This window comes from Pyrgilauda ruficollis, unplaced genomic scaffold (assembly GCF_017590135.1).
Source record: "Pyrgilauda ruficollis isolate IOZ18807 unplaced genomic scaffold, ASM1759013v1 scaffold70, whole genome shotgun sequence".
Taxonomy (NCBI): Eukaryota; Metazoa; Chordata; class Aves; order Passeriformes; family Passeridae; genus Pyrgilauda; species Pyrgilauda ruficollis.
Window position 1 is genome coordinate 1,250,075 of NW_024528822.1, and position 22,431 is coordinate 1,272,505.

General features: G+C 38.8%; 1 protein-coding gene across 1 annotated transcript in view; it reads left to right on the forward strand.

Annotated features, from left to right (window-relative positions):
- The first annotated feature begins 4,412 nt into the window (after positions 1–4,412).
- Positions 4,413–22,431, forward strand: part of ERO1B (endoplasmic reticulum oxidoreductase 1 beta) — a 29,237-nt gene continuing 11,218 nt past the window's right edge. The window contains exons 1-8 of the mRNA XM_041485493.1: positions 4,413–4,768; positions 9,121–9,240; positions 12,264–12,347; positions 12,764–12,805; positions 16,890–16,972; positions 18,808–18,881; positions 21,391–21,511; positions 21,603–21,649. Coding sequence (XP_041341427.1) covers positions 4,670–4,768; positions 9,121–9,240; positions 12,264–12,347; positions 12,764–12,805; positions 16,890–16,972; positions 18,808–18,881; positions 21,391–21,511; positions 21,603–21,649 — 670 coding nt within the window. The 5' untranslated portion in view covers positions 4,413–4,669. The remainder of the gene's footprint in view (positions 4,769–9,120; positions 9,241–12,263; positions 12,348–12,763; positions 12,806–16,889; positions 16,973–18,807; positions 18,882–21,390; positions 21,512–21,602; positions 21,650–22,431) is intronic.

Here is a 22,431-nt window from a genome sequence, read left to right on the forward strand (position 1 = left end):
TTTTACAGGAATGTCACGATTTTGACATTTAATTGACAGAAACAGCAATATATGGAGAAAACATAAGAAATGACACATACCTAGACCATCTTATGTAAGCCTGTGGGAAATTTGTTTGCCTGACAGGACTGCATGATATGGAAATGTTCCCACCACTCCAGGAGCTGTGCTGTGTCCAAGTCAAACACACCCCACAGAAACAGTGAAACCTTGCTTTCTCTAGATTGACATGTTGAAACTGAGCCTAATACGATTGATTTCAGGCTGCAGCTTATGCCTCTGCAGGGACATTACCCCCCCTGCCTGACTCCTTGCTCCATAAATGTACAATTTAGATGAGATCTATACTTCATGGTCAGATTTGCTGACAGATAAGCATGCACACTGAAAGAGCAAGTGCACAAATCTTAGGTGTTTTTTTTAAACAAGATTATGTATTTTCATCACACCCACTATACTCAGAAGTTTGACAGAGCTACTAGAGTCATTCCTGTGTTGGCACTCCTTCTTAAAAAAAATATAGGTATTACAGGAATGACAATAAAACCCTGTACATTACTTCTACTTGACATCTACATTTCACTCATGCTGTTACAGAATACACAAAGCACTTTGTTAACATCCAGCTGTAACACGCACACGTGAAACATAGAAGTGAGAATATAGGTATACAGTTAAGATTTGTAGTTAGTTTTTCTCCACCTACAAAAGCTTCCTAAAAATGCACTTCCTCCCTGTAGTTTGCTGTTCTTTATTTTTTACTGAATTCTATCTTTCTTGCTTTTTTCCTCAAAGTCACTGTGAAAATATTGCTGTATTTTCTTATTAAAAGTTTACCTTTTTGACCACTGCACTGAATTTTACAGTATTGTTTTGCCATTTGCAGGCCGCACTCCTGAGACAACCCTAGACATCCATAGGTACTTTTCAAAAGATACTTGCACCCGTTGCTGCAGACTTGAGCATTGGTTGTGGTTTTAAGGCAGACATCAGTAGGTGTGGAACAAGATGTCAGTGAGGCATGACTTGCAAGGAAACATAACTTGTATCAGGCCTAATGACAGCAGCACAGAACAGGGTGTACAAGCTCTTCACAGTAGAAGGCCTGACAGACCACAGAACTCGTGCCCTGGCCTTGGCTGCTTTCTGTACTTATGTCAGATGGTTTACTGAAAGTTCTCACCCACAGCTGTGCCTTGCTGTATCATTTAAATCTAGACTACCACAAGATGTTCCACTGCTCAACAGGCACTGCCCTCCCACTGCTGCTGCCCAACTTAAACAGAAGTTTGTGACACATCTATTTCCCTGGTTTACTTTCCTAAGTTTAGGAAGGACTCATTCAAAAGTTAATTTGGAAAAATCAATAAAGGCAAAAAATAAATAAAGAAAAATAAATAAAGGCAAAAGTTTCAAGGGCAAACAGTTTCAAAATAAAAATCCACATTTCAGATTACTGAAATCCAGCTCATGAACTTGAAAAAGCAGCTAGGATTTATCAAGTTACTCCTAATGGGAAATGTGAAACCACCCTTTTTTACCATGTATGTTCACTTAAATCAGTCCATAATAATCTCTAAGATCCAGTTTTGGAATCCACAGTTGATGCCCATAGATCATTATTTCTGTCTACAACCAGAGTCCATAAACTCAATTCTGGCAAATAAGAGCTGGCTAAAAAGCACCACTGGAGGTAATACAATAAAACTTGCAGGACTTGATCAGTTCCAGGCCAGAGGCAAGTTTGGTAATTGCAGATTTGCTGCATCCACTAAAAGACTGTCTCTGTCTCGTGCACCCAGATCTGTGCCTACACTAGAGAACATCACAGAGACATGAAAAAGAGGTGACTCTGGTGTTCTGCACTTAATTCTTGTTTAAGAATAAAGAATAATGTTTTTAGTTCCTGTGTTCAAGGCTTTCTTTGCTTGCACATACAAAGAAAACATTAGTGCTTGTAAATGAAACTGTCAACGTGTGTAACAGCAGCACATATTATGAAATCACAGATGTTTGTTCCTATGACAACCACTCTGAAAAATTAAATATATAGGCTAGACTCTTCATGACCCCAGCAACATGTAAACTGTGATTATCCCTCTCCCCAGTAAGAGCTTGTCCTCAGCCCTTGCTAAAATGCTATAACATCATGGCAAATTTCTTTAAAAGAAAGCTTAGTAGACACTTACAGCTTTGTAATATGCTATTGCGTTTGGATTGCAATTGTAACACTGCTTCTTCTGCAGATCTTTCCCGAAACTGATTTCACACAGAAATCCTATATTAGGATTTTTATGTTTGGGGTTTTTGAGACATTTTTATACCACTAGTAAAGTAGCATTCATAGATTTAAATCTACACTAAAACATAAAATAAGATTGAAAATACCCTAGAATTTAGAAAACTGTTAAGCTACCTTCAGCTCTGCTATCTTAGATAATACTCACGTATAAAAGGAATATTGTTTTTACTGCCTCTTAAAATTATCCATTATATATTTTTACAGCCAATTCCTTATCCTTCTAATATGGCAGTAAAAAGCTAAACCACAACTGACTTCTGGTACAAGCATTTCTGTGGGGAAGAAATAAAGTACCCTCTGTAACTAACACAAAGTGTTCTGAACTGAAAACTCAGTGAACACTGAGAGAAGAATAAAAATATGATCGTTTACTTCTAACTTTTAGAGTACTTTTATGTAGCCCAAGTGTGTGACAAGTGTTTGATTCTTCCAAGTTTTTAGGGCTTTTCTAAATAAATACTCTTGATGGAAACTTTTTTCCAGAATCAAAGACACAAAATGTAAACAGATACAATGAATTCACCTTAATCTGCTGAACAGAAACAGTTTCTTTGTGAGAAGTACAAACCACTTGTGATAAAGTATGGAGTACTGATACTGAGAGCAAACTATGGCAATGTAAACATTAACATTAGCTGTTCTGCTAATTTCTTCTCAAGCATCTAGCTACTGTATTGCTCCACTGATGCTGGAAGTAGGAATAGGTTCTCATTTAATTATCTGTTCCCAAATTATAGTTTGTACTGCCCGTATTCCAGAGAGGAAAGAAAGGAGCACTTACATCATCTCTCTGGAACCAGACTAACTACTGCCTATTTCATCTTACGGTCTCTAATTCCTAGACAGCATCCCTTTGAGACATTTTCAGTAATGCAAAAACACACTGACCCCTAAGGACAAATGTAATGGAAAGGTCAATATAAAAAATTTTGAGCCCTCTGACATAGTTACCCTGGACTTAAAGCTTGTCTCCCCACTCCAGTAAAGGGGTATTCTCCAAAAGAAAGGATTTAATAAGAACCTGTTAGCACCTGAATTGAAAATAAAATCCTAATTTCACCTATCCTGCATATTAAACCAGTGCAACACTCAAGTTTTTCACAGAAATATGACTTTTTGTATTTCTGGAAATGAATTGCAGATACAAACATTTAACTGTTGGGAGCAAAAGACTGGTTCTGAACTGCCCCAACAGTAGGGCAGGGGGTCCTGTGGCCCTGCCCAACTCGCCCATGTGGCGCTGGGGCAGCACGGCTCCAGCCTGCTGGGTTATACTGGACTGCACTGGGATATAGTGGGCCAAACTGGTTTGTACAGGTCTGGACTGGGTTGTACAGACTGGATCAGGCTTAGACTGGGGTTATAGGGAGATCTGCTCGAACATACTTGGTTTGTTCAGTCTAGAGAAGAGGAGAGTGAGGGGAGACCTCATTATGGTCTTCAACACCCTCACAAAGGGGAGCGGAGGGGCAGGTATCGATCTCTTCACTCTGGCGACCAGCGAAAGGACTCAAGGAAATGGCATGAGGCTGAGTCAGGGCAAGCTGAGGTTGCATATCAGGACAAGATTCTTCACCCAGAGGGTGATGGGGTGCTGGAACAGGCTCCCCAGGGAAGTGGTCACAGCCCCAAGCCTGACAGAGTTCCACAAGTGTTTGGACAACACTCTTGGGCACGTGGTGTTACTCTTGGGGATGGTTCTGTGCAGCGCCGGGAGCTGGACTTCATGGTCCTTGTGGATCCCTTCCAACTCAGGGTATTCCATGATACTGGGCTAAACTGGTTGATACTGGCCTGGACTGGGTTATACTGGGATGGACAGCGATATACTGGCCTGGACCCAGTTTAGGCTGGGATGGACGGGGACCTACTGAACCCGACAGGTTCCGGGGGGGTCTGCCTCGGCCGCGCCGCGCCGCGCCTCCTCACGCGGCCCCGCCGGCGCCGCGCGCACGCGCCCAGCCAGCCGCTCGCGCGCCGCCGCCACTTGTTTTGGAGGCGCGCGTGGTCCTCTCCGATTGGGCGCCGCCGCCCCGCCCCGCCCCGGCCCGGCCCCGGGACGGCGAGGGGAACTACATCTCCCGGCGTGCCGCGCGCCGGGGGCCCGGGAGCGGCGGGCGCTGGAGCGGGGTGGTGGCGGCGGCGCCGCGGCTTCGTAAGAGGATCCCGGGCGCGCGCGCGGTGTCCGCGGACGGGTCGCGGTGAGCGCGGCGCCCCCACCCGACGGGTCCCGCCAGCCGCGGCCGCGCCGGGAGGAGACGCTGCCGCCGCCGACCCGCGGCGCGTCCCTCTCCTTCCTGTGCCGGCGGCGGCGGGGCGAGGGCTGCCCCCTCCTCCGTCAGTCGCGGCGGCAGTAGCAGCAGCAGCATGAGCGGCGGCAGTGGCGGCCGGAACGCGGCGGCGAGGGCACGGCTGGCGGCGCGGCTGCTGGCGGTGCTCGGCTGCGTCCTGACAGCGGAGGCCCAGGTAGGAACGGGCGGCTGGCGGGACGGTGCGGCGGGTGGCACGGCAGGGAGCGGGGCCGGGCGGGGATGCCCGCGGCTGTGGGTAGGGCTGCGGAGCCCTCCCGGAGGGGCAGCAGGGCAGAGGCGGGAGGTGAGGTCACTTCGGGGGGTCGTAGGGCGGAGGGCAGCTCTGGGCCGTGTCGGGGTAGGCTTCCCGCCGGGAAGTCGGGGGATCTCTTACTGGAGTCTGTAGCCCACGTCCTTCTCCTTCCACACCCTGCGGCTGGCACTTGCCGGGATCCAGCCCGGGGCCGGTGCCGTCGGTCTGCGGGGAGAAGTTGGCTGAACTGGGAACCACAGGTAGCATCAGTCAGTGGGATATGCTGAAGAGCTCCGGGCTGGATCATGCCCGTGGCTTCAGGCAGAAAGTTCGGTGCCCTGATGAAGTCTGTGAGAAGCCATATGTTCCAAGGGTGATGCCAGTGCCCGGCTTGGCTTGTGCTTAGGTCGTGTGCGTTTGCCCACGTTACCGGCAAGGATGAGAACACCCCTTCCTTCTTAAAGCTGCCTTCACAGCTTTAGGAGGACATGTGTCTGTGGTTAGGAGCTCGCTGTTCATCCACCGTGTGACCATGACTGAAATGATAGCCGGTGTCAAGTAGGAGAGGCTTTCAGCTGGGCCAGAGACGTTGGAGTGAGTTTATTGAGGAATACACTGTCCACGTGGAGCAAAGCTTGTCCTCTGGATTATTATTTCTCTTATATTTTCTAAATTTCCGTGTTGCATAATATGCTATGTAAGTGGCCACCCAAGGAGGTGATAACTGTAGCATAGACACCTTTTATTGCAGCTTTTTTTGTTGTAAATTGAGGTTGTCTCTGATTGACATTATTTTACTATTTTAGTGTAACTAAATGCTAATTGAAATGGAGTTCTTAAAGAAGCACTTAATAAAGTGGCATTTTTTTGTGATGCTTGGCAGAGAGTTTGGTTGTTGCTGTTTCATAAAATTGTTAGCATATTGAGTTCAGAGTTTGGCTTGTGCAGGGAACGATAAGCTAACCAATAGCTCTTGGAGTCGTGTTACCTAAGGCTGTTGTCTCATTCTGCAGCCATGGCAAAGTGAAACGTCTGAGGAACAAAACAAGGTGTCCCAGGTGGTCTTCTAAGTGTTGAAGCAATTAAAGTACAACAGCCTGATAACACTAATAAGGTTGTTTATGTGAATAGATTGCTTATTGTTATATGCATTTATTCTGCTTTTTTTCCCTTAATATTAAAGTGCTGACTGTGTTTTTCTTTCTAGATTTCATAAGGAGAAATTGATGCAGGTTGGACATTGACCCTTTCTTCTGAAAGGTTGATTTATCTTGGAGAAGATAAGTTAAAAGTTTCACTTCTCCAGTATAGCTCTGATACCTGTTCAAGAACTAAACTAGGTTTGACAACACCTGGAAGTACTTTGATAAGCATATTGGAAAGGTAGAAAAAATAGCAGCTACACCATGTCAGATGATTTCTTGAACATCAGTGATAGTAGGCTAATGCTTTTAGAGTTTATTTAGAGCTCAAAGTAATTAACAGATGAAAAGAAACCACGATACTTGTCCATTGTAATAAAAGTGTGATAACTTACACTATTGTTTGACTTTATATTTGTAGACTAAGTTAACTAGTGTAGTTCAATTAAAAAAAGGCAAAGTACCGATGGTGTGAATAACAAAGTAGGTCTTGCAATACATAGTTTTAACTGTGTAGTACACTGTTCTTATTTTGGTGTCCCCAATTTGAAAAAACAAATTGGAAGATCCAGATGCTGACAAAAATGGAGCCATTTTCTGCATGTTCTTGGAGTGTTGCACCGTGAGTGAGAGCACTGAAGCCTGCACTTAGACTAATTAAAAAAACCTCTGACTGGGGTACTTGAAGCCAGTGTTGCTGTTGCATCACTGTGCTGTACTCCACTGCTGTGCAGTATTAATGTTTCATATATGCTGTTAAAGTATTTTATAATTTGTGGTTTGGTACAGACACAGCTTAGTTTGATTTTAGAGCATGCTTTCCAAGGAAGCATTGATTTTGCTATTTTATGTATACAGGGAGCTAACTGTTCCAGTTCTGAAAAAGTTGTGAGGAAAATAAAAATGGAGAAGTTAGTTTGCTTGCTCTGGTACTCTGAATTAATTTTTCTCTTCATAATTTCCTAGATCAGTTCTAGTTTTTGAGGATTCATTTCTGAAACTTCATTGATGTAGGTAAACCGTACTGCATTTTCAAAGTTGTTCTTAGAATTGAGGTCTTAGTGAAATAAAAAGGCTGCAGCTTTTTATTTTTCCATGAGGATTAGACACTGAGTGTAACTCTTGTATTTACCTGGGACATTTTTCCCCTGAAAAAGCATTTTCCATTTTGCATAGATGGTAAAATGGTTTTTGTAAGCAGTGGATAGTCTTAGAAGCTGGTCATCAAAATAGTTCCCTCCTCTTTTTCTTCTCAGTCCAAAAAAAGTCCGTATATTATCCTATTTATACAGTTCAGTAATATTTGAGCAAAATATTCAGAGTTATCTCTTTGCCTTTTTTATATTATAAGGAAATGTTATGCTGTTTGCTTTGTGGTATAGCATTACCTGTAAGGGCTGCACCTTTACAGATTTCTGTCTATGTGATCAATAAGAAAATTTGAAGTTTTAAATGAAATTATTATATATTCAAGTGCATGGGAATTTTATTCCTGTAAGCATCATTAATAACAAGTTTTTTCTTACTTTGAAGTTGGCAGTCATGTGGACTGTGAAAAACCTGTAATTACACATTGGCTCTTCGGCAATTGTTTGCCCAGGTTTGATTAGCAAGGCAAGCATAACAGCAGGAAAAATTTTTGGTTAAAGTATCTTTCCTTAAATTAGCTTTACTTCATTGCCATATCTGCTCTACAGAATTGTGACAGCCTATTTAGTGCCTCAGAAAAAGTAGGCTCTACATAAGGTGAATTTTCCACTTAAGTGCTTTATTGCCATATCCTCACCTCTTTATTCTCACAGAGAGTTGGGGGAAATCCATTTTCCAGGCCTCCTTTATGCTTTATAAAGGAGCATAAGCCTACAATTTGTTTTCTAGTGGCTCTTTTACATCAAGCTTGGTTATATAAGGGTATCTGTTCTGTAAAGTACAGGAGTGATTTCCCATGCATAAAACAGATTAGATGATTTCATAATCTCATCTATGTGAAGTCTGTGGAAGAAAAAAAGGCACAAAATATTTTTGTCTCCTTTTCCACACAGCATTTCAATAGTTAGAAGTTCTTCTAATCCCATGCAAGGTATAAGATGTGTGGGTATTTCTGTTTTAAATAATTTCTAGGCCATAATGGATATCAATGAAGAAGAGAAGCAATAAGCACCAGTGTTTGGTTCCATTCCCTTTTAAACATATCTGAAGCCTTCAGACATGTTTGTAGTAGTTTAAGAAGCTATGCCTAAGAGAGTTAGTTTAGATTTACTGAAATTTATTATATAACTGTTCAATATATAAGTATTTCCACCTTTCAATAAGACATTGCCAGGGTCTCAGCAAGAGTATTTTCATAGCCTAGTCTGCAGCGCTAGTTGGAGCTGCTTTCTCTGCTACATGCACAGTCCTGCCTTCCCTTTCTGTGTTGGCAGTAGAACTTCTGCACACACAGTAGTGTGTGCTGCTTTTCATAGAGATGATCTTAACCTAGTGCAGTAGTAGTACAGCTTGCTGTCCTGGCACAAGAAGAGGGATGAGGCCTGAAAAAGGTCATACTTGGTTTCATGATAGATTCACAGCATTGAAATATAGATCCCTCTGTGTGGTTTTCCGTGTTTATTTTTTGAATTTATTTGTGAAATTGCAAACTTCTTGTGTACAGAAGAACCTACACTCCTTTTCCCCATGCCTCTAAGGAAACTAGATGAAGTGTTTTCACACTTGGAGAAAGAAATATGAAAATAAGATGACAATGTGTGATTGTAGGGTTTTTTAGGCAATTTGACTTGTGAGCATTTGGTAGGAGAACAGTTGATATGCAACTTTGCTAATATACCATGTATTTGTAATTTGGAAAATCTTGTTGCTCATTCTTCAGAAGGTTCTATATGCTGGAAGTGACAACAAATTTCAGGGGTGAAATTGTTAATCTTGCTAACACTGATTTAGCAATGCATTTGGAGGTGGGCTGCAGTTTTACTTTATGAGGTGTGTTACAGAGTATTTTGTCATGAGAAATACCTGCTTTGGAACTGCATTTCACTAGTCTTTCTTTCAATCACCCTGTTTTTCTCTTTAAAAGATTTTTCTGCAGTTAATATTTCTATATTAAAAATAAATGTTTATGTGTTTTTTCAAAAGCTCACAGGAGTCCTAGATGATTGTTTATGTGACATAGAAAGCATTGATGACTTCAATACTTTCAAGATCTTTCCCAAAATACAGAAACTGCAAGAGCGTGATTACTTCAGATATTACAAGGTACACTTAGAATAATATTTTCCTGAATAATTTAAATAAAATGCAGAAAATATAGGAAGGATTGCATATCAAGTAAATTTGCCAGTGTTAAGCTGCCTATTAGAAGCCCACAGCTCTTTAATTTGGTTGAAGCAGGTTTTCAGTCCCTGACAGTTATGTTGGTTATAAGTCTTGTTTGCTATGTTCATCCTGGAGTCAGTGACAGTAAATTATGACTGCTTTCATTCAGTTGTTAAATGGTGGTTTTAAAGATAGTGCCTTTGGAAAAGGCACTGGAAAAGGATCATATTTTAGCAATTTTATGACAGCATGAAGTGCATATCTTCTAAGAAATGTGTGTAATTTGAAATGGAAATATTGCCATGATTTAGTTTTCTAATAAGTTACTGTCTTATTTCTGATTTTAGTGTTTGTTATTCTTTTGAAAAACAGGTAAAACTGTTCCTTTTTCAAGCAGTATGTAATATCACTTTTTATTACTTGAAGCATTTTTTGTCTGTATTACTATCTGATGTGCAAATGAAGATTTGAAGCCTGATACTTCTGCTTTCAGATATGCTTAACTTGAAAGTGAAGTTGCATTTTGACTGAGCTAATCAGGTGACTACCTGCCACTGGAAAAAGGAGCTCACACTCCTCCAGGGCAGCATCCTGCCCCTTTGCTACTTTTACCTTTCAGTTAGACCAGTGCATCTCTTTGGCCTGGTAGATATTTAGTTTGGGTGTTTCCATTTGTCATTTGGTAGGGGCTTTTGTTGGTGAAGTTTTATTGATTTTGTTGGGGGTTTTTTAGTTGGTTTTAGGGTATTTTCTCCTCAGGATGTAAGAAGTCATCTAGCCGATCTGGAATTGAACAAATATTAAACTCATGCAAGATGGGGTTATGAGTGTGCAGAAGGAAAATAAAGCACTAGACTCTAACCTTTCTACCCCGAACAAGCAGTGTCATGTACCTTCAACTGCATCTTGAATCTCCTGCTACATGATATAGTTCTAAATTCACTTTTCAGGAGAAACAGGATATGTGCAACTTCAGTACTAATACATCATAGTAGTGGTAATGATATTCTCCAGAGGCAACAGAAAGATACAAAACAAAGTACATTAAGATGAGGAGCAACAGGTGTATGAGACTTCATACAACAGTAACTTCATCTTGCAAATTTAGAGCTAATGTTCATTTCAACAGCGGTTCTGCAGATCAGACTCTAAGGTGTGCTGCAATCCTGCCTCATCTATCATACCGATCTTCCTAATAGATGAGCAGTTCCAAGGGCCTGTGTACAGTGCCCCCAGCACCACACTTCACTTAGTACTTCCAGTGGTGGCAGGGAAGAATTTGTGTTGAACAAGCAAACTGAGTAAGTCAGTCAGAACATTTTTCACCCTTTCCTGTTTCAATAAGCAATGGCTCCTTTGATATCCCTGTGCAGAATGATGGAAGTGCTTTGAAGCACATAAATGGATGTGGAAATTTTGAAGGTAGGTGTCGTGGTTTAGGAATGGTGCTCCCCACCAAACCACTCACTCTCATTCCCCTGTTTTCTTCTCCCTCTCCATGCTAGGTCATGATGGAGGTGAGAATTGGAGGCACAAAAGGTAAAGATCATGGGTTGAGATAAGAACAGTTTTCTGGAAACAGCAACAGTACTAATGACAGAGGGCATAAGAAAACAAGTGATTCACACAGAGGGGAAAAGAGTAATAGACAATATCAGATGACTCCTTCTGCCACATTTTCTCCACTGGAAAGAACCCCTTCTCCCTGGAGGAAAGTAGTTTTTCCCGGCCCCTGGCAATGATGTGTGGCGGTATAGAATAACTCAAACTGTAATACTGAATGGATGAGGTAGTTTTTATTTAAAGGCCAGAGAAAACTTCATGAAGTCTTGCAGAAATTGTGCTAGGTGGTTTCTAAATAGTAGAACACTTCCCAATGAAAGAAATAAACATTTGTGTCTCTAGTTTTATACATCAAAACACACAAACTGTGGAAACTTCACGATCAAGACTGTCTTTTAATTTGTGAAAGGACTGAATAATACTCTGAGTGATAATAATGAAATCCAATGCCTCATACCCTGAAGATGATTGGATGTTCTATGTAGACAGTACATGATTGGTTTGATAAAAGTACAAGTGCTGTACAACCTCAGTTTGTGTGTGTACTGGTTTTTGGTGCTCTTCAGCCATTCTTGGACTAGTGCATCTTGATTCCCATGTGTTCTTTCTGAATTAATCTGCAATTTAGGCAGCAGTATTCAGTTATTTAGATCATTCCTCTGTGTAAAAACAGTGGCTACCTAGTTACTTATATCTTCCTGAGTGTGTAAGCATTTTTCTTGTGAGAGTTTACTTTAAAGATGGTTGTAATTTATCTATGTTAGCTGATCTTTTTTGATAGAAATTGGTGGGAGGCCAGAGTTTTATATGACAGGCCTTACTGTGAAGGTGATGTAGAATGTAAAACTATTTTGTGCTTTATTTGAAAAGATAGGAGTGAACAAGTACAAAAAAAATTTTTGCATTATTTTTTTCTAGGAATGGTGTTTGTGCATTGAATAGAGGAAATGGGGGGAGGCAACCTAAAATCTCTGCTTTTATTGTATCTGTGCTTGCAAGGTTTGAGCTGTTATGAGAAGATATTTGTCATCACTTCTAAGAAGTCGTACCATCTGCTAAATGTCTTGTCAGGGGTTTTTTGACTGAGGAATATCTTTAACATTTAAAAATAATAATCTGTTTTTAGTTTGCTTTTGAAATCCAAAATCATCCAAGCACTTATTTGAATTAGCAAATTTAATTTCATAGTGAGAGATTTGGTTTCTGCTTTAATATATTATGTGTTTGTGTTCATTCACTGGAGACCATTATCATTTTACTGCACAAAGCTTCACCTTATGTAGTTAGAGAGACTAATTAAAAGAGTTTAAAGGATTTCCTGATACTGATAGCTTTTTTTCTACAGTTGCCTTTTGTCAGCGTGGATTTTGTGTGAAAAACTTCTGGTTTTGTATGTTTAGGTCAACCTGAAGAGACCATGCCCATTTTGGGCCGACGATGGCCATTGTTCTATCAAAGATTGTCATGTAGAGCCTTGTCCTGAGGTATGGATCGAATAATACATAATAGAAAAAGGGGTTTTGCCTAAAAATTTGCTAATTTGCAGTGGCTAGTACTATAGTACTAGCTAATGATACAAGCACTACTAGCAATACTTTCTAGTGAGAACTTAAATTTAAGTAAAAGTTACAAATTTCTTTTCTAATCCAAAAATAGAAATACAACCAAAATATTTTAAGGTCTTAGTCATTTTATGAAGAAAGCAGATAGTTCCAAGAGTAAATCTCTTCTAAGCTTTAGCACTATTTTGCATATAACATGTTGATGTGGTAAAGGAGCAAGTTAATTTTTCAAAAAACAAGTTTGCTTTGACCTCTGTAGAATAGATACCTAATTTGTAGATTTTAATCAAGTATTTCTAGTAGCAGTGTAAAAACTGTGATTTATTTTATGTTTTTAGAGCAAAATACCTGTTGGAATTAAGGCTGGGAGCTCTAATAAAGTAAGTACTCCTTCATTTTTTGAAGTTCTTTCTGATTTTTTTTTTAAATCTTAAATTTATAACAGCTATGTGACTTTTTAGTATAAATCTTCAGTGTTCGCATACTGATGAAATAGTTATTTGATCAATTCCTGTATGTGGCTCTACCTTTTTATCTTTATGTATAGCAATGTTTCTGACATAGCTGGTACTGTTGTGTCATTTTGAGTCTGTCATTGCTGGAGAGCTGGTGCAGACTGAATCAATGAATGACAAGGGACAGCAGTGCAGGGCCACAGAATGCCTGATGCAGAATTGTTGCTTCATTTCTGAGTACGGGCCACCTTTTAAAAAGCTGTAGACTAAGACGCACAGAGGCAGTAGCAGTGCAATCTTTTTTAACAATCATAAGTAATCACAATATTTTATATTAAAAGAACTCAAATGATTGCATGGAGTTCTGCTATGCCTTATTTTCAAGAGGTCATTAGTCCAGAGATTATTTGGTCATTACTCTAAAGACAATTTAGGCCAAAGTGGCCAGTTCTAACTTAAGCAGTCAGTTGGCTTTCGCTTGCATCTCTCCAAGCATCCTTTCTAGATCTCCAAGTGATCTTAGCAAAGCCAAAAAGTCACGAGGCTATATATGCCTAGGAAAAGAGGTCAGAGAAGAAGGACTGCCCTCACATCTGAAACACAATGCCCAAGAATAAGTATTTTAGCAGTTGATGGGATAATCGTGCCCAAATGAGAGATCTTCCCATTGAGTGCCTTGACTGTGTTGTAGACATGTATCTCTTGATTAACTACCACATCTCCATCCTCCCCAGTAGTTCACCATATCATAAAGGACATATGAACAGGACTGTTGGCATTAGGTTTGGATCTCATGCCAAGAAACATTATGAGAGATAGCTGAGATGAATACTTCATTGTGAATTGATGACTTGTGTGCTGCTGTCTGCAAAAGAGCAGGCAAATCTGCCCAAGCTTTAGCTCAAGAGGGAGTCTTGTTTCTTTTATACATGCATTGTTAACTCACTCGGAAGTAAAGACTGCCTCTTGATTTAAAGGTTCTTGGTAATCAGAGAAGAAAAATCTTTCTCACTGATATGACCTAAATGTCAGTTATTTGACATTCCAGCACAAGCAGCAGTAGTTGTTCTGAAAAGCTGGCACTATCTCTGGGCAGCAGATCTTGTGTTTTAGCTGAATAATCTGTTGCCGGTTCTCTTTTGCATTGACTCTTTTATCTTCCAAGCTTGATTGTAGAGAAAATGACTCCTGGAATGCCATAATGCCTTCTAAAGAGAGGGACTGTAAGACTTTAAAAACTGTTTTAGAAAGGGTTCTTTCTGAATTTGAGCTTCCTGATTGATTAATCTTGAGAGCCATAAATACGTTGTTAAATAGTAACTAAAGAGTATGCTAGTATGCTGTTCTTTAGATACTTCACATGAGCATATCAAATTGGATTTAGGAAGTAAAAAAATGGATGCCTCTTGCTTTCACCACAATAAAGTAAGTTGGATAGATTCTTTGGGAAGCTGTCATTTGCTGTATGTTCGCTACAGTGGTTTCCTTTGAGTTGCCTTGCAGATAGTTGAAACCATTTATGCTACTGAAAGTTAGGCAATTCTGTACTTTTAATCTGTAGTAGAAGACACTAATATGTGCTGCTCTTCAGGGTGAAATTTGTCATCAGAATGGACATGAATCTTACCTAAGCCATCTTCTTACTTCTTATGGTTCAGTTAAATGATCTTTCATAGAGCCAATTGAAAATTGACAATCTCATTTAATATCCCTTTTAAGGAAATCTCAAATTCATTTTAGTATGAATGTTTTGTTTCAAGGACTGTGCAAGTTCTGTGCTATTAGCCTGTGCTAATTTCCCATTTGGGGAAGTCTTACACCTTATGGTTTATCTGTAAAGTAATGGATTAAAAAAGAAAGGATTTTTTTTTTCCCCTCAGAACACATGCATGTCCAGTATCTCTCTTTCATCCTGATAGTGTTGGTCTTGGAAAGCTGAAAATAACCAAAGGCGTCTTTTTAACAATGACAGTTATAATCTCTTAAATAGATATACTTAAGGTACAATCCTGTGGAGAGGTTTTCTGTGGCTTCTGTCCAGTTTTCCATTGCCTTTCTCTCCTAATGTAGAGGAGCTTGTAGACTTCTAGTTTTATTTAGGTTTTTGTGGGGGATTTTTTTGTTTGCTGAGCAATGAAGAAAATAGTTATTTTGAATGCTCATTTGGCTGCAAAGACCAAGGTTACACTTGTACAGCTTCCCAATAGGAGTGCAGTTAGCAATAGAGGATGTCTTTTTAATTCTTGATGCCACCATAAGCCTTTTGAAACAGTGCTGTAGAGGCACTAATTTCCTTTTCTATAGTTCTGTTGCATTTGAGTGGTGAATGCATATTTTGTGGCTAGACATTAAAGCTGTATTAATCTTTAAAGCAAGGGACAGGATACAGTAACTCCAGGTTACAACATTCAACTTCGTAACTTACTTCCTGCCCTTCTTTTTTTTTTTTTTTCCCCCAGTAACTGGCCTTAGGAGATCCTGGTTGGCAAGAACAGATATTTTATCCTGATCTTGTCAGGGGTCCCAGAGCACTGATCCGACAACAGTTGCTATTAAGCACTGAAGAATAGGAAAGGCTGGAAACATGTTTTGAGACCTGAATGTTCATTTTGTTAGGAACTTTAAATTTAGGATTCTAATCTTGGCAGTAACCTTTTTTCACTTCAGGGTAGGGATTGGTTTGCAACTCTAGACATGCAGAATGTTTGCTTCAGCATCTCCGTATGTTATTTCATCAGCAGTATCTGTTTCAGTCTAGGTTAAGGCCATTCCTTGTTCCCATTTTTCCTTTTAACATCCATACAATGCTAAAGAATAAGGTCCCATGCCTGCCAAATCCAAGAAAATTGAGTGAGAAATTCTTTCTAGAGTAAATATTTATGGGCAAGACCCCTAACAAGATTTAAATTATTTGTTTTTTCTAATCTCCTTTGTGTCTTAGGTCTTCTGCTGTTTTTCCCCGTGTTGGGTCAGGCAAATGCATTTTTAAAAAGCAAATAATTTTGCTTACTCATCTGAACAGTTTTAATTAAATTTATTTTCTTTTTTTTTAGTGATACATATTGTGGTGGTACTTTTCCTCTGGCATCTTGACCACAAAGCTGTCCACAGAAATAAATTACTCTTTCTTTTAAAATTTATCATTTATTTGTTTTATTAATTGACCTAAGGTTTAGTCTGGAAAAAACACACATAACCCCCTGCCAATCCAAAAACCCCCAAAAGGAGGAAATTGAGTTTGTCTTTTAAGACAGCACTGTTACTACCTTTTATGTTCTTAAACTTAGAAGAACTTTCTGAGCTTTAAGCTGACAGACTTAAATTCCCTGCTTACATAACCATATTATTATAGAATAGTGGAATATAATCTTTAATTCTTCAAATGTTTTCTTTAGATGTGTTCCAAAAGTAAGTATTTTAGTGGATTACTTTTTAAAAAATATTTCAGAATCAAAGTTCAGCTTATATATTTCCATTCTGTCTTTAAAATAAGCAAAATTTGAGTTCAGCTGAAAAAACTTGTCTTCCAGACCCATGCACATCTGAAGCAGGCTGATGAATTGGATTAAAGGAAATATGAGGGGGAAATGGCCAAAACTAATAAATATACCTACAGCATATGATTATACTTGCAAAAAAAAGAGCGTGTTTATAGGTATGATGCTGCTCATCTTTCAAGGTCTTTTTATGAGACTGTAAATAAGTATTTGAAACATTCCATGTAGAGTGTTTCATAACAAAAGAACTCAGTTTAAACAAAAGGCAAAACAAAATTTTGACATTTTTACCTGAATTCCCTGTAACAGTTACATTCAGAGTGAAATCAGCCTGATGAACTTAAGTGAAAAAAAATCGGAAGAAATGTTCCAGAACGATATACTACTTCTAGAATAAGAGGATTTTCCTTAATACTGGGGAACTCACTGCTAAACTTAGAAATGCCTTTCACAACACCTGTTCTTGAAGATTTCAATCATTCATTTGGATATTAAATATTACTTTTTTACAGTATTCAAAAGCAGCAAATAATTCCAAAGAATTGGAAGACTGTGAACAAGCTAACAAGCTGGGAGCAGTTAACAGTACCTTAAGGTATGCTGTGATTTACATCAACAGTACAAAAATAGTAAGAAAGGAACATTTTATTTTCTGTCTGATGTGCTGGTTTTTGTTCTTCATTCTTTCCATAACCCATTAGAAAGTAAGTGGGAAATTATGCAAGAACATCTGAAGAAAAAGGTATTAAATTATAAGTAGACTTTTTTTTTTTTTGTTTAAAGTATGCTTTGATACTACTTAAAAGAGGTATCTTATAGCATCAAGAGTCAGAAGAAACTTGCAAATAAACCACCTTTTCTCTATTCTTTGTTCTCAGCAACTGTGCTGGATTAAGGGGTTTGGTCCTGCTTTGTCCCACTGTTGCACTGATGTGCCTATTTGTGATCATTCAGTGAACCAGATCAGGGAGTTGAGATACTTTTGTTGTGTGCAAAGTTATTTTTAGCTTGGGCCAATTCTCTGATCTTGCTTATTGCATGGTACTGTCAAGATTGGGTGGGAGGAATTCTTCAGGATAGTGTTACCCCCAGGTACAAAAGTCTGTGCAACAGCATCTAGAAAACATAGCACTCTACTGGATTCCTCAGTTTTGAAAAACAGAAATAGAAAAATCAGTTTTTCACTGTTAAAGGAGGGATATGGTGCCTTTGCCCACAAATTTCAGCAGTTCTACCTGGTAAAGATTTTGAAACTTTTTCTTGTGCCATGAAAAAAATGACCATTTCTGCCTGGTGTGTGGTGTTTTAGAAGTAAGAAATTATTAATTCTGTTCCATTTTTGTAAGGCAAAAGAATGTGACAATGTAAATGAAGAGCTAGAGAAAATGCCTTTATGAGAGTAGGATAGATAATTAAAGTTGGAAGAGGGCAGGTAATGGATCCTGGAAGTGGAGGACGAGTTTGTGCTTTGCAGGAAAATAATGCAGTACATTATCCTCTTGTTTTTGAGTTGCTTTCCTTTATAAGTTGTATTTCTTGTGGTTATCAAATCTTGTCTGTTGGTAATTACCAGAGAATTTCCTCACCTAATGCCAAGTATAATGTCTCCTATTGTGATTTGAAGAAGGTTAGAAATGTATCTTGTTACAGAATTGCCCCTGTTTGTAGCGTTGAGCAGGTGCTAATTTGATCAAATGGAATAGGTTGTTTTTGTTATTTCAAGGTGCTTCCCTGCACCCTGGAGCAGAGTTCCCAATCTTAACTTTGCTTACATTTTGCTGTCAGTAGTGTGGCATCAGTAGTTCTGTGCTGCACACAGTCACAGAAGGAAGGTTTTGGCACTGTTTGTGTTTCTTAGTGTGGGAGCTCCAAACTACTTGTCTCTCTAGTGCAGTGCACCTTTGCAAATGCTAGAGTGGAATGCCATTATTATTAAAATGGCTTGGGACAAATCATATTCATAGAGTACTTAGCTTAGAAGAGGGATTTAGACATCTAGTCTCCCAGTAAAAAGTAAGGCACTAACAATTGCAGCTTTCATTGAAAGTACAGGTTATGAAAATAGGGTGATTCCTCCCTCCCCCACCCTCAAAGTGACAGCTGCTAAAGTAGTACTTCGAAATGTGTTAAAAATGTATTCTATGAGCATATTTTACCAAGCTCTTACTGAAGAAGAGAAGCCACTGCAGTTTGTTTAAATAATGGTGAAATCTTTGTCTCAACATCAAGTTGACTTTTGAAAGTATTGGAGTTGATGCCTGCTTGAATCTCATTGCAGTTAACAAGGGGTAGCTACGTATATTCTCAAGTTTCAGATATACTGACTCAGAATCCACTTCCAAACTATATGTGGATTGTATTTCTTTCAGAAGCTCTTATTGACATTGTTTATTTAAAAGTTTAAAATAATTTTTCTTTTTTTCCCCTCAGTAACCAAAGTAAGGAGGCTTTCATTGACTGGGCAAGATATGATGATTCACAGGATCATTTTTGTGAACTTGATGGTAAAATGTTTAAGCTTTTTCAGAGTGTTTGTTTTATTTGCTCTCTCATAAAAATGCAAAAGATCATGGTTTCTGTACAAATAACCATTTTTAAGATGTTTAAATTTTGTCCCAAGTGACAGAAATGTGACAGTTCATATCATACATACGAAGTGAAATTTTTTTGCAGTTTTTAAAAGGAGTGTTTGGTAGCCTACGCAGTGCACATTAACTGTTATGTCCTTTTAGTATATTGAACATGAGGTGTTTATGTAAATAAAAAAGATGGTAAATGGGAGGGGGCTAACACTTTTTTTAAAAGCTTCTTACAAAGAAATTGCATCTAGCACAAATAGAAGACAAATGGCTTGCAGCTAGTTGTTTCTTACTACTATGTTGTTTTGTTGCTGTTCTACTGTGCTTGGACTGAGTTTGTTCCTCTTCCAGCCTTTCTGTTTCCAAATGATTTCTGCATCCTTATTTGAAAGGACTTTCTTATTTTTAAAACATTAGGATACTAAATTGTGTCTTTTCTTTCCTCCATGTATGTGAGTCTTTTTATTTGCTTGTAACATTCAAAGTTCCGAGGAGTGTTTTTCAGATAAGTGTGAGAATTGCCAACTTCAGGATTGACTACTGAAGTCCTTCTTAATAAATACCTTAGAAAGCTTCCTATGCTAGGAATATTTAGGGCATAATGCTAGATGTTTTCATCTACCTTTAGGCTTATGTTTGGTGTCACCTGAGAAAGTAGCAGCTGCAGTTCTCTTTCAGCACTTCTGCTGTGTCTGATGTGAACGCTTTCTATATGAGCTGTTTCTGTAACAGCTAGTGAGCATTACTGTAGGTCTGAACTGTTATTGGAATTATCTGCTGTTGTCTCTATTATCTTCCAGTTGTCTACAAACACTTTTGAGTAATACTGAGCTGTGAAAGGTATAATTGAGGAGCATTTATTTTAGAAATAATACTAATTTAAGTAGTTCCTGATTCTACCTCCATCTCTCCTTATATCTCCTACTGAAGGAGGCTGTGTCCAGCTGTGGTTTTTTGCACTGGCTCTGGTGTGCATCTTTCTGCATGGTAAGATAATTAGGCTTACCTAAATAGCAGGAGAGTAAGTTGCCATCTCCCTGCCACCTCCCACACTGTTGTGATGAACTGGCTTGTTGGGTGAGTTTGTCATCTGGAGCCAGAAGAGTGAGAGAGAATGACTACTGGGAGTCATGGGGAGAAAGCAGAAATCCTTGCTCTCTTCTCTCTTCCTGTTGGACTTAACCATGAACTAGATAAGGGAATTGATCTGGCTGAAAAAACTTAGTAACCCAGGTCACCTTTCCATCTTTCTGTTGCATGGCTCTGCAGTGCACATAGACTCAGTTGTATGTGGATAACAAGAAGAAAAATAGACCCCAAGGTCATCAGAGAGTGTAGGAACAGCTTAGGTTAGCCACACTGTCAAATAAATAAGTAAAGCTGCAATTTGACTGTCTCTCATTTGGCATTCGTTGTGTGTCTTGTATCAGTGTGCTTTCTTTGTTTTTGCTGCTACTGCTGAAGCAATGCTTAACTGCTCATGCAGAATCATCTCTTTTTTTAGAACAGTTTCACTCTCTGTTTCTGTGGGGTTTTTTAATATCTGAGGAAGTACTACGTGGCACTTCTTGGCCCATTCCTATGAATAAGTCTCTGGACTTTTGGCTTTTATTGTATATGGGGTTTGTTTAAGCATGAGTTGATCTTGACCTAGAATTTCAAAGAAGGGTGAATTCCTCCTGCTTTTTACTGGTTGTAGCTTGAAATGATTTCTGTTTCTACAGTGTTTTTAAGCAGAGGGAGTCCTGTTTCACAATTTTCTTTGGATAAGTTACCCTAAATGTGTAGCGAACTTCTGAGATGAGGGTATAGCTTGTTGTAAGGCTGCTTAAGTAACATGCTTCTTGTTGTAACCAAGAGATTTGTTCTGCAATATGATGAAAGTTTTGTACAGTTAAGCAATGTGATTCAGACTTTCCTGCCAGTATACAAAGGTATTTGGAGGAAAAATGGATTTAGCTAATAAATTTACAGTATGTACCAGCCACAAGAGGTACTAGTTTGATCTTGTCTTTATTATGAATCTACTGTATGCAGTATACCTATTTCATAAAAGCAACCCCCTCAACCAAATACTGCCAGACAAACCCCAAATTTGGAGGCCATTGAAAGCAAAGCGCTGTTTATGTCTTAGCCTAGGGTCAGGGACTACAGTGCATGTCAAATCTTTATGGTAGATTTAAAGAAGCCACATAGATGATCATGAGACATTATAGAAATTAGAGACACACAGGAGACTTTGGAATAGATTATGTACTTTTGAGCTTCGTATTTAGTATGTACATTGCTGCATTTTTACATACATGGCACTTAAAATCCAACTGGAAGATGGAATAGTATTATAGGAGACCTCTTGTTTACATTTACTTCTGAGACTGGTTAAATCTTTTTCAATTGATCACTTAGCACATGTAACAAAATTTTTCCTATTTAGATGAGAGATCTCCAGATGCACAGTATGTGGATTTGCTGCTGAATCCAGAACGTTACACTGGATACAAGGGGCCTTCTGCTTGGAGAGTATGGAACAGCATTTATGAAGAAAACTGCTTCAAGTAATTGGGAGGGAGAGGAAGCCTATTTCTTATACTTGTACCTCAGTTTAGCAAAAAAACTGATCTTTGTGTTTTCTAACTTATTTTTTAGGCCTCGATCTGTCTATCGTCCTTTAAATCCACTGGCACCTAGCAGGGGTGGGTCTTGCCTGTTTTATTTTCCAATGAAATTCTTTTAACATAGTGACTGTTGCAGTACAAGGGATACAGATAGCAATGTTCAGTCTGTAGGTGTGCTTTCTGCTTTTTTAATTTCCTCTGTAGATCTAGCTGTACATTTTTAATATTTAGACTAAATCTTGTGATGCTTTATTACATACATGCCTAATCTTACCCCTATTAATAGGCTTATTAATGTTAGGTAAGCTGATATTAAAACTAAATTGCAAGTCTCAAACTGTTTACAAAGTGTCACATTAGTTTTCCAATTTGAATGCACTTTTGTATTCCTGTTTCTTTTTTTCAAAAAGCATTTCATTTAGTCACTTCAGTTCATACTTACCCTGGTGTAATGTAGTTGTACATTTTTCATCCATAGTGTGCAATGTATTGCAAGTGTACAAATAATGACATTATTTGAAGGACTGGACACTTAGAAAGAATCAGTTATGTGCACTATTCTTTTTAAAAAGTATTCTAATAACTTGGGATTTGTTTTCAAATTTAAGTTGAAAGCTATAATCTGGTGTTTCTAATGAATCAGCTTTCCTCTGTCAGTGTGTTTCATTTCCCTTAAAAATTAACTATCAGCCAATAGATTCAGTTAAAAAATCACCATCCACTAGAAAATCAAGTTATCTCAATATTTATAATTACTAAAAGCTGATACACACAAATAAAAATAATTGTGAGAATTGTTTAATGCAGAGATGAAAATTTCAGGAAGGAACACTGAATTGATTGTTGAACAATGCAAACTA